Genomic DNA, 12,897 nt, shown 5'->3' on the forward strand with positions numbered 1-12,897 from the left:
AAATCTCAAATTTCTGATGACTGTATCGTACAGTTGAAGCTTGCTCAAACGTTCGTTGTTGAGGGCTATGAGTTTCAACGTTAAATGCGCTTTCCGAAATTTGACTCAAAAGAGATTAAACTGACCCATAGAAATGTTGCGACATCCATGTATCCACGGACGGTTTCAGGTTCAACCATTGAATTGCCTTTGAACTGTTTTGTGAATGGTGCTACGAACACCTGGTATCCCCACTATGTGGTATTATCACTATCTGGTACTGATACACTAGAACTTCCTTATGACCTAGCCAGAACGGACTTGAAACAATATAATATACCAACCAATGGGAAGATTACGGAGATCGTTTTGAAGCTTTTATTAGAAGAAGAATATTGACTGCCCATACATCATACTTACGTAGGTTTTACAAACAGCATATGGGGACATGTTCAACCTTTCATGTTTCACCACCAAATATAATATTTGTGTTTGATGCTCTTGAATATTTCAAATATGACTACACGACACCATTGTGCTGTACAGAGACACATGACCAGTCTTTGGCATTCCGTTTCCAGTGGAAAAAATATGTTGAACAAAATAGATACAATGTCATGTACTTTAGTATACATTTACCGTCTTGGTATAGGTCCTTAAACTAATGTCACGCAGGACATGTTTTGACACTTTAAAACATTCAAAGTAAATTTAGAATATTAATAAGACTAGTGCTCTTAACGAAGGTTTAATGATGAGAAAATTCAGTTACCAAGGAAGATTTGCCATTTTGCAAACAACCTGTGCTTCCTTTGAGGAAAACGACGACCCTCTACAGACTGTTCCCCAGACATTGTTGTGAACTACTTCTACGCGGCCCCGCCCTTGACTTGTCGAATTCAAGCGTATTTCAAGATTATCTGGAACAAACAATGCAAGAGGAGGTAGAGAGACGCACGTGATTGCACGTCTTCATCACGGTTTGTACAACAACAAAAATTAACTTACCAGGCGGACACACTATTCGGACTACACTTGACGAAGTGGTAATCGATGCAGGGGTGTGAGCACATTCATTGAGGGAGAATTCAGTTCCACGACAACGGGTTATTTCAGGGAGAACACGCCGTGAGTCACTGCCGGTGTTTGGAGATGAGCTGGCGTTGGCCCCAATGCTAGATACCAAGTAGAGCGTGTAAAATTGTTTCAAAACATTTGTTGGGGTCATTGAAAACATTATCAAATGTGTGTCAATGTCTGTATCTTGATATTTGTGAAAAAATACTTACGTATGATACGCTTAATTATTTCAAATACAGTATAATAACAGTACATGTGTAGACTAAATTTTAACAGAAGAAATATCAAACAATTCTTGGATACAATGCAATCTCATTATATTTCTCACGTGTTGTGTCCCAACATTCTGCAGGCTACTGTTGCATCTTCAACTCCGAACCCAAAGTAGTAGACTCGTCCCCACTGTCCACCATAGTACAGCTCCAGCACTCCTCTCCTGGTGTGTTGGTGGTGGAGACAAGTCTTGCCTTTGTAACCTCTGAGGAAGACATCATAAAGACATTATTTGGACACATGTGTAGTTTTTACCTGTTGGTTTGACTCCGGAAACTGTATAAGTGACCATCCCAACGCCATTGATTCGTTCATAAACACATACCCCTGATATTGACGGCATCGTTCTCTGTTTTCAGCAGATAGTTCTTCTGATTACAAAATTGTATTTCAAGCGGCATTGCGTCACTACTGCTAACCACTCATGCCCTGGAGATGATCACGCCGGCGATACAAACAACATGTTCACTACATTTTGTCTGGGTCACATGATCTACCCTACAAATACAAAGGGTGATTAAAATGTCGCAACTGTGTTGAAGTCCAAAGAAAGATACATGTATCTGAAGTTTGTGCGTCAGTAACTCATGCTTGTCGTATCAGGTGGTCAGACTCGCTGATTTGGTTGACACATGTCATCGGTTCCCCCCCCCACTGCGCAGATCGATGCTCGTGCTGTTGATAACTTGATTGACACATCCAGCTGACCAGACTGTGAGGTTAGGTGGCCTTTAATTCATCAGGGCGAATCTAGGATTCGAATTGGAATCATAGACCTTTTCATACCTTTACTTTCTGCAGAGCGAACCCTGCTCCGACAGTAGCTGAGAACTGTTTTCTCTTGCGGGGTACGGTCTCGATAATTTTCTTCTTCTTTATGAGCATGCTTAAACAGTGACCATGCATGATAAAAGCTATGAACAATGCCTGTGATATCCAAGTAAACATTTGTCAGTGTGACAACTTACTTGGATCACATATGACGCCAACATCTTCACTGTGTTGACAATCGTGGACGCCCCATGTATTGTGTGAACAGCTGGCCAAAGATGATTCGGAACCCGAGCAATCCAAGCCATCCAACCATATCCTCCCTCCTCCAAAACCGAAATTTCCAATCGCTCTTGGTGTAAGTCCGCTTTTGCTAAACGGAAATATTATCTGTTTAAATCAAACGTAGCAGTACAAGGTCATTGGAATTCTCTGCAAATGATGAATCGCGGGCTATGTCAGTTACCTAACTTGCGTCAATACTCACAAAAGACACTACTTTTACATGATGCCCAACTATTATCGCAATTACCTCACCAACGCATCCCATACATGTTAGTCTTGTTTTATTGTGTCTTAAGTATTGGCTCATCATATACTTACAGTCATTAAAAGGTGTCCTACTGTGGTACCATTATGTTTAACACGGTAACCTAGTATATCCTAGTGTATCCTACAAATACGATCAAATTATTGTCTCGTTCTGTTTAGCTAACATGAGTTAATATGTTTTATTCCGCCATTATTTTTTTCTGCAAACAAGCTACTTTAATACTCGACAATAATTTCCCATAAGTGTGTTTTGCCTTGACTACATATTGTGGTTGGCGATATCCCGAGAATAACGATAACTGTATATTTTAAACATGTGTCTTACTATAGTCCTAGCTGTCTGCAGGCTACTTTAGCTTCATAGGCACCAAAGGAATCGTCACACACAGTGCCCCACGTTCGGTTATAGTACACCTCAAGTCTCCCAATTCCGTTGCCCAGTGGGGACACCAGTCGGAGTGTCTGGCCAAACACTGAAAATATATGATGATTTGTCATTATGAAACAGCATTGACACAAACACTTCTTTACAGCGAGAGAGAGAAGATTGTCATTACAAAATGCACAGGGCAATTTACAAATGCACAGGACAATTTACACATCTTCGGAAAATGTAATGCACGCTGACGTGAAAAGTTTCAACTTTTAAGTAGTTTGTAATATTTGCCGCATTGCCACGATGTCGACTGTCGTGTTAAATATGATTTTTTTTCTATTCCTCCAAAGGGCGACAATGCGACATAGCGACAATTTTCAAGGTGAAAATATGTCTATCTAAGATGTGTAAAAAAACTAAAAAATGACTAAAACGTGACAATACGACAACACGACAAAGGCGACAACGTGACATTTTGATGAAATGTCGCGTTGTGACATTGTCCCGTGTCGCGCTTTGTTAAAATATTGAGAATAGTATGTGTTATAACATACTGACTGAAATGCGACACGCGACAATGCGTCATATTGTCGCCCTTTTCGATTACCGGTGCCCAAGTGTAGAATGGGTGATTGAGTTAATATTTAACGTCACGTTGGCAATATCTCAGCCATATCATGACGAAAACAATTTATACAATAAAAAGTGAAATAAGAACATATGACATTGAAATAGAATATATGTACGTTATAAAAACCTGTCGACGAAGGACAGTAAAACAACTAGAATATCACAATTACAACTAAAACTAGTGTGGAAAGTTAAAACTAATAGCACTATTTGGACAATACAATATAAAAACAGGCTATAGATCGCCAACAACTGAAGGTAGATCACCATACCAGGGACCAAGGGGACTTACAGTACCTTTGCTACCTGCATGGACCCTAGTTGGATTTGCACCATCCCTTCAGGTGCTGGCGATTGTAAGAAATATAAGCCAAAATTAAAATAACAACAATACTACGTTTAAAAATCCTGGTAAGTTTAAATTGACTTTGAAAATTTTGGGACTTACGTAGCCTCTCAGGAGGACAGTAATTTTACAGGACTTTAACCCCCTTTAAGGGTACAGCCACTAACAATCTCTGTTACTAATCTAAACTACCAATAATAAAATAGTTGTCTATTTACAAATCAAGTAACACATCTTTTAAAAATGCAATAATTAAATGAGAACTGACAATATTAAAAAGATCCTTCATAGTTCGTGATTTGAAATAGTTATCCCTTGTGATGGAATATTCAATGCAGTCAAGCAAGACATACTTAACCGTGATTCTTTCATCACAAGGGATACAAAACGGAGGATCCTCACCTTTAAGCAAATATGCATGTGTATATCTTGTGTGGCCAATAAGACATCGTCGTATGATGACCTCTTCTAATCTGGACTGACAACCCAAGTAGGTGTAACCAATGTAGGGTTATATTTCATGTAATTTATTGATACCTGCTTGGGAGTCCCACTTCCTTTGCATTAGATCGCGGATATAAGATCTGATGACAGCTTTAAAATCAGAGTATGGGATAAAAGGTGGTGTCACAGATTTGTTGAGTGCTGCCTTAGCAGCAATATCAGCCATCGTGTTCCCAGAAATGCCAACGTGGCTGGGTAACCAACAAAAGACGATGTCGCATTGGCCAGTAGCAAGCTCATTATATAATTCGATTATTTCAATTAAAAGTGGATGTTTGCAAGAGATATTTTTAATAGCCTGAAGGCAAGAAAGAGAGTCAGAAAATAGTATATATTGTTTATGTTTGGGATGTCTTTGAATATATGTAAGAGCTGTTAAGATGGCGTTTGCTTCTGCTGTAAATATAGAGCTGTTATCAGGTATTCTAGAAGATATTGTTCTGGATCCAATGACAGTGGCACATGCCACTGCGCCACCGTCCTTGGACCCATCTGTAAATAAGGATTTGTGTGTATTATATTTAGTTTTTAGTTGATTATATTCTTGTTTATACTGTAATTCATTAGTTTCAGATTTCTTAAACTTTGTCAGAGCTAGGTCAACTTCGGGCCTAACCAGTTACCAAGGAGGAGAAGAAAAAAGACATGAAGGAGCTATATTTTCCAGCTCAATGCCGGCAGCAGAAAGGAAAGGTTTCACTCTTATACCATGAGGCGGAACAAGAGAAGGCTTCTTGTTATACAGTTCTGCATATAGGGGATTAAAGACACAGTTATATGCAGGGTTTGACTCATTTGAATAAAGTTTTGTAATATACTGTAAAGTTAATTTGATACGGCGTTGTGTAAGAGATGGCTCATCAGCTTCGATGTAGAGGCTGTCAACAGGTGAAGTTCTAAAGGAACCAAGACATAGTAGTAGACCTTGGTGGTGGACAGAATCTAAAAGTTTTAGATTACTTTTGCAGGCTCCACCATAAACGATGGAGCCATAATCAAGTTTGGAACGTACCAATGATCGATATAATTGTAGGAGGGTAGCTTGATCCCCTCCCCACTTAGAATTGGAAACGACTTTCAACAAATCAAGTGCCTTCAAGCATTTAGTTTTTAGGGACTTGCTATGGGGAAGAAAAGTTAGATGCGAGTCAAAAATTAAACCCAAGAACTTGGCTTCCTTAACGACTTTAATGGGAGAGCCATTTAGAGACAGTTCAGGGTTTTTATGTGGTTTATATTTTCTACGAAAATGGATACAATTAGTTTTGGATTTAGAAAATTTAAAGCCGTTTTCAAGACACCATTTATCTATTTTGTTTAAACACAACTGCAGTTGCCGTTCAATAGTATGCATACTTTTACCACGACAAGAAATATTAAAATCATCCACAAAAAGTGACCCATCGATTGAATCACTTAAGACCTTTGATAAACTGTTGATCTTAACACTAAACAATGTGACAGACAAAATACTACCTTGTGGGACACCCTGATCCTGCTCATAGTGGTCAGACAGGGTAGAACCCACGCGGACTTGAAATTGCCTGTCAGTTAAAAACTCGGACATAAACTGAGGCAAACGGCCTCGTAAACCAAAATCATGTAAATCTGTTAAAATGCCGTGCTTCCATGTTGTGTCATAAGCTTTCTCTAAATCGAAAAATATTGACACTGCATGTTGCCTGTTAATAATGGCATTCTTTACGAATGTCTCCAATCGAACTAAATGGTCAATGGTACTGCGATTTTTACGAAAACCACATTGAATATTTGTGATTAATTTATTTGATTCTAAGTACCACGTTAATCTGTTATTGACCATGCGTTCCATAGTTTTGCAAACGCAGCTAGTCAAAGAAATGGGCCTATAATTAGAGGGATCCGTATGATCACGTCCAGGTTTAGGTATTGGTACAAAAATGGCATCACGCCAGGAGGAAGGAAATTTGCGAGATGTCCAAATGTCATCAAACATATTCAGTAGTGTCTCTAAACAGGATTCCGGTAAGTGTTTCAGGAGCTGATATTGAATGTTATCAGCTCCTGTTGCAGTATCGTGCGCTTGTTCAAGAGCAGTATGAAGCTCATGAATAGAAAAGATTTCATTATAATCTTCCCCATTATCCGAATGAAAATTGATTTTGTTCTTTTTCCGCTGTTGTTGGTATTTTTGAAATTTAGGAACATAGTTAGACGAGGAAGAATGTTTTTGAAGTGTTTCACCCAGTTTGTTTGCGATATCAGATGTATCTGTTAACAATTGATCTCCAGTTTTGAGATGATGTATGCTTGATTTGGTACCCTTACCTTTAATTTTGTGGATCATGTTCCACACCTTTGACATCGGCGTACGGGAATTTATCTTTGAAACATACCTTTGCCAAGACTGGCGTTTATTTTGTTTAAAGGTACGCCGGGCTTTAGCATTTAATACTTTATAGTTATTGAAGTTATGGACCATTGGATGGCGACGGAAATGTTGTTCAGCCTTCTTCCGTGCCTTCCTAGCCTGTTTGCAATCAACAGTAAACCATGGCTTACGTATGTGAGGATTTGGAGAGGACTTCGGAATGCATTCATCAGCAATTTTGTGCAGCTCATCGGAGAAGCGTTGTATAGAGTCAGGAGCATCAACAAAAACATCAGGTGTTAGATGTTTAGAACAAAGAGTTTTATAGTGAGCCCAGTCAGCTTTAGTGAAATTCCATCTTGTTGACGGAGGAACATCAGATGGTGTAACAGATTTGAAAACGGTAGGAAAATGATCACTACCTGAAAGGTCGTCATGGACAGACCACTCAAATTCGCTTAGTAAATTAGAAGTTACAACTGATAGGTCCAGACAGGAATAAGTACCAGTTGCAGGGTGTAAATAAGTGGTAGATCCATCATTGAAAATGCATAAATCATTATTTAAGAAAAACTCCTTAACTGCACAGGGGTCAGTATGGGGGAAGATGCCTCAATATGTTTAAGGGACCGTGCCTCCTGTTTCCGCTGTTTTCTTTCTTTTGAACTCATTTTTCTGTTCATTTTCAGTTCAGGAAGACAGTCAGGGTCAGTGACTGGTTCAGAAGTAGTTGCTGTGTCTGGTGCAGTTTCAGTTTGCGAAGCTGATGAAATGGAAGTGTCAGTGTCTTTAGCATTGATTTGAAACAATGTGTTCTTGTCGAATATAGTGTATAGTCACTATAAAAGCCATATTACATTAAAAGGTTTAATTGGCATTACTCCTAATGGTGTAGTCAGTTTTGTGTCAGATTTATGGTCTGGAGCTATAAGTGACAGACAGATTACTACAGAATCAGGTATATTAAACACTGTGTGAGTTTGGAGATGCAGTAATGGCTGATAAAGGATTTCTAATATCTGACTTAACTACCCCTAAAGGATTACACTTAATCATCCCTCCATTAAAACGTAAAAGAAAGCAATTGACATTGGAAGAAATTCAGAAAACTAGACGAATTGCAAATTTGAGAATCCATGTAGAGAGACACATGGAAAGAGTAAAAAAAATCAGAATATTACAAGGTATCATTCCCATAACTATTTCCAATTCTGTGAACAAAATATGGAAAATCTGCAATGCATTGACAACATTACTACCACCTTTGTGTACCCCCATAACCAGGATTCTGATACAATTGATGTACAAGTGTTTGATGAAAATGCTTGATTATTTGCAAGATAAGGTGTTTATTATGAATACTGGGATTATAATTGATAGTGTAATCAATCTAGTCTGAGATGATATTTTTCATTCCCAAGAAATGACTGAATGCTTGCTTTTCATGGGGTGATGGGTAACCTAGAAGTTAAAGTGTTTTCTCGTCACGCCGAAGACCCCCTGGTTTCGGGTCCCCACATGGGTAGAAAGTGTGAAGCCCATTAATGGTGTTCCCTGCTGTGAATTTTACTGGAATATTGCTAAAAGCGGTGTAAAACTAAACTCACTCATTTTTCTTAATGTAGGGATAACTGAACTCTTTCAGTAATTATAATCTATCTTATTTCCAACAAGCTCATGTAAAAGTAACTTCATCTTTTATTATGTTAATTGTACAAATGACATATAGTTTTATTTACTGAAAAGTTTCATTTATGTACAAATTGAGGCAGAACAATGTACAAGTGGTGCAAATTATGACAAGTTTCATCATTCATAAACAATGTACAAATGTACGACCAAATATCATCAAAGGCCTTTAATAAAGGCTTTATACTCCAACAAATGTTAAAAGAAATAAATTCATACATCAATTTATATCATCAACTTTTCTTATCTTTTTGCAGCATTATATTTGAAATAATGAAGGTTTTCGATGTCCCTTTACGGTAATCACTGGAGTTATCCGCCCTTTGACTAAAAACTCAATTTTGTCACTGGTGATGTATGTTCTATTGACGATATATGTACTATTATGTAGTTCTGCATAATGTGAAATTCTAAAAATTCCGTTGGAACAATATATGAATATGAATATGAAAGTTGTTACATGATGGTAATTATTCCAATATCATGATTTGAGAATATTTTCAAATACTTTCAATCAGTAATAAGTCACTTGGTGTAATACTTGTGAAGATAATTAATACAGTTTAAGTCCACGATGCACTCGTCTGGAGAAGAGTTCTGGCACAATTGCTGTCACATAAAAACGTTTCAGTTTTGAACATTTCCTCCCATTTCACAATTTATCAAATGCAATTCTCTGAATTGAAATACCCTTCAGTGTCCAAACTACAAAGTCACACCATTCTCTGTGCAATAGCCATTTGACCTTGAACTTGAAAGTAATAGGGTGATTTTCTTTAAGTTTCAAGTTCATATTTTCATCCAATTTGCAAAAGAAATCCGTTTGTGAAGCAGCCTCTTGTGGTTTAAGATCCCTGAGTGTCGAGGGACATTTGATCTCAAGTAGTCCATATGATGAACAGCACTTTACACAGTCAACACAAGACACCAGGCCATCAGGACTAGCTCCCAAATAGGGATACTGTGGATTTACAATGAGTCCACACTGTGTTACCCTAACATTAGGATGGACTTTAGTCATCCTGAGAACATATAGTTGTCGAGCAGCTGGCTCATGGGAAGTGCCCCATCTCGTATGAACTGATGAAAAATCTTTACCCTAACCCAGAACATGGTGGACAAGTCTATCTGGTTCAGTAGTGGATCTCCGTAGACAAACGCTGCCAAAATCAGAACTTGTTATCCTCTCTTTCCTTGCCTCCTTCCAATTCTCCTGCTTCTGTTGTCCCCTAGTAATGCTCTCAATAATTGTTGACTCTTCTTCAGTAACTTTGATAGTTTCAGCATAATTTTCAAACACATTCTGACAACTCTGAGAGGAAAGATCAATACTATCACAAACTATCAGGGAACTGTAAAGTGATTCATGTTTATCTGAAATACTCTGAAAACTTACCCAGCTGCACAGGTACAGTAAGCAGAGTTGATATGGCCTGTTACTTTAGACAGACAGACCCAGACGTGATGGTCAGGATTACTCTTCTTATCTGTTGTTGGTAGAGATGGTATAACTAAACATCTGACAAACAGATGGTCACAGTCGTCAGATATACCGTGAACAGCTATGCTGTGGACGTGCCTGTTTTCATAAAATATCGCTGCCTTGAGTTGACGAATAGCTTTCATGGGTTTACTGTCCACAGTTCGATGGGTGCTCAATACCAGGTGATTGTATATGTCCCTCTCTGTGAATAATGGCAGCAACTCTAGATCATCGCTCCATCCAGTAATTAATGAAAAAGGATCAGGCATCTGATAACCACTCGGCGTACAAGCTTTGATGTTATTGACAAAGAAATACCGTGGGTACCAGAAGCGTTAGATTGTCAAACCACAGAAGTATTTTTCTGTAATTTCAGTGCATGTGCACCTTTTGCACGAGCTATGAGTTGATCCTTAACTCCTGTTACCTTTTGGTTTCTGTCTCTTAAGTATGTTCTAAGTTCTTTCATGTTCATTGAATCAAAATTTACATCACTCGCAACAATGCTAACGTCACTTTTCTCCGCCATTTTGATGAAACTACTCACCGGAAGAAGACAACGTTCAGGGGAGATAATTCTAAAATATTATGTAAAGGGAGATAACAACACTTTTTTGGGAAAGTCGAATAGACGACTGCCACTGAAAATCATCAAGCTTGAAACATCAAATGTATCTCTGTTCACTTGTCAGTGTTAGGTGTAATACAATTGAATTTTCGTTCGCACGCCAGCTTTCAATATGGATTGAAATATCCTGATATGTCCCTCCCAGGACGTCCTGGTCGATCGCGTAAAACATGCATGAAGTGGCAACCTGTTTTTCACGAAGTGTACGCTTTAACCAGGAGTTTTGCATTGGCTTTGCCCACATTATGCGCTGTAAACGTGTACAGTGCACTTGACAACCTGATAACTTACTTCTGCTCGGATGGTTTGGGACACGATTAACTTTGTAGAAATGTATCATGACATTATTTGATGTCTTTGTATTCTTGCTGATTGCAAAGACTTTACCTTGAATCTTTCACACAGTATGAACATTTTCAAATGGCAGAGGTTACTTTATTATTACGTATCATTTTGTTAATGTAATGGTGATACTTTCGTTTCTTTCGTTTTGTCTTGTTTATTTTGTCTCTTCTCTTGTTTTGCTTTTGTTTTAAATATATCCTTCATCATGATGCAAATACGCATTTTGTATTGCTAATTGTCTGTTGAAGTAATGTATCAGATTAGCAGAAGCCCAGATTTCTCAGAGCAGGCTATCTGAGCGATAGCTGTATCGTATAAGTTGTCGATCGCATGTGTATATGTTCATGTCGACAGCATGTGTAGAAGATTGATGGTACCGTATATGTTGACAGTTCTGATATAAGATGGACAGTCTACCATAATATGTTGACAGTACCAACAGAAGATGACAATATGGGTATACGATAAACGGTTACATGAGCATTAAATAAGCTATGCATATGCTTAAGAATATTCGGAAGTTATAAAGACATTTGTTTATTAAACCAGCAATAAGTGACAGGAATAGAATATATTAGCACAACCCTTCAGAGGAAAAGGTAAGCCACTTCTAGCAATGCCTGATCGATGAACAGTTTTGACTGAAAGAAATCCACATATCAACCGGTGGTGAGGTGGATGCTTTAACCTCCAATCAACCTTATTGTTACAGACATCTTGCCAATGTTACTTGTCTGTCGAGACAGATCAATTAGTATGACGTTTCAGAGCGACTTTCAAGATTTGGATGTGGCACAATATCTTACACATGTATATTTAATTGTATATTCACATATGTACTGTGGGGCCACATGCCCAACATACAAAGCAATATATGGAAACAGTGTAATGTACTGTCTAGTGAGCACTGCATGATAAACACTGAAAAGTTTCAAAGGACATTAACATATTACGGATACAAATGCTTGGAATATCTGGATAAACTTAAATTTTCAGATATTTTATCCTGAAATTAATTCAGCAGACAAGCAAATTATACTCATCTTGAATTATATTTGAGCTACTTTGTGTACATGTTTTCTTTTCACAGTTTGTTGGTTTCCTAAATCCATCCATGATCTATGTGAACCCTAATGAAATCGTAATATATTTTCGACGACTTATGTCAAAAGGTATTGTTCTGCACAAATATGGATTTTATAGTTTATAGTAACTGCACTTTCCAGGAGGAGTTGGATGATCAGGAACTCAGTGGCGATGCTTTGCATATCTACACATTACTTTGATAAAGATTTGTCTTTGTAATCTCAATTTTGCGCGCCATGGCTTTCATAAAACATCATATCTAGTAACATATAACAAGTTGCAACAATTTCTAGGCAAGGTATTACATGCCATCTTTAATATTTCCATCGAATATTTTATACTTTTTTGCATAATGAAAAATATATAGGGACTCCACCACATTCACCGTAAATTGTAACATTGGATGTACATTGTTTGGCATCAGGACATCGTTTGTCAGAGAATGTATGTACAGCTTTCAGCTTTCAGTTCATAGAGAAAGAAGTTGCTAAGTCATTTAATAGAAGAGGACAACTTTTAGTATCAAATATTTTGAAAAATCTAATGTGTGAAAGATACGTTTTTATGTGAAATGCCAACATATATATTAACTTCCTGTGCATGTTCATTTAATAGTAATTTCTTTGTAAATGCAAAATTCAATGCATTTGTAACATGTAACAGTATTCAATATCTTCCCTTCAAAAAGCTATTTTTCTTTTCTTGATGGCTTTTTTCCTTTGCTCAACACAAACACTCTGAGGTTTTCTAACTTAGTTTCCAGTTCTCATGATATAATTCTAAACAATAAATTAAATATTGCAAA

The 12,897-nt window shown here is 37.6% G+C and overlaps 1 protein-coding gene across 1 annotated transcript in view; it reads right to left on the reverse strand.

Moving 5' to 3' along the window:
• The window catches only part of LOC124273291, a 48,438-nt gene that overhangs the window by 12,326 nt on the left and 23,215 nt on the right, over nt 1-12,897 (reverse strand). Inside the window, exons 2-6 of the mRNA XM_046708527.1 lie at nt 2,981-3,128; nt 2,141-2,218; nt 1,388-1,537; nt 988-1,154; nt 752-899 (exon numbers count right to left, since the gene is read on the reverse strand). Coding sequence (XP_046564483.1) covers nt 752-899; nt 988-1,154; nt 1,388-1,537; nt 2,141-2,218; nt 2,981-3,128 — 691 coding nt within the window. The remainder of the gene's footprint in view (nt 1-751; nt 900-987; nt 1,155-1,387; nt 1,538-2,140; nt 2,219-2,980; nt 3,129-12,897) is intronic.

The sequence above is a fragment of the Haliotis rubra genome, unplaced genomic scaffold (genome assembly GCF_003918875.1).
Source record: "Haliotis rubra isolate DU_JTF1 unplaced genomic scaffold, ASM391887v1 Scf1791, whole genome shotgun sequence".
NCBI classification, from domain to species: Eukaryota; Metazoa; Mollusca; class Gastropoda; order Lepetellida; family Haliotidae; genus Haliotis; species Haliotis rubra.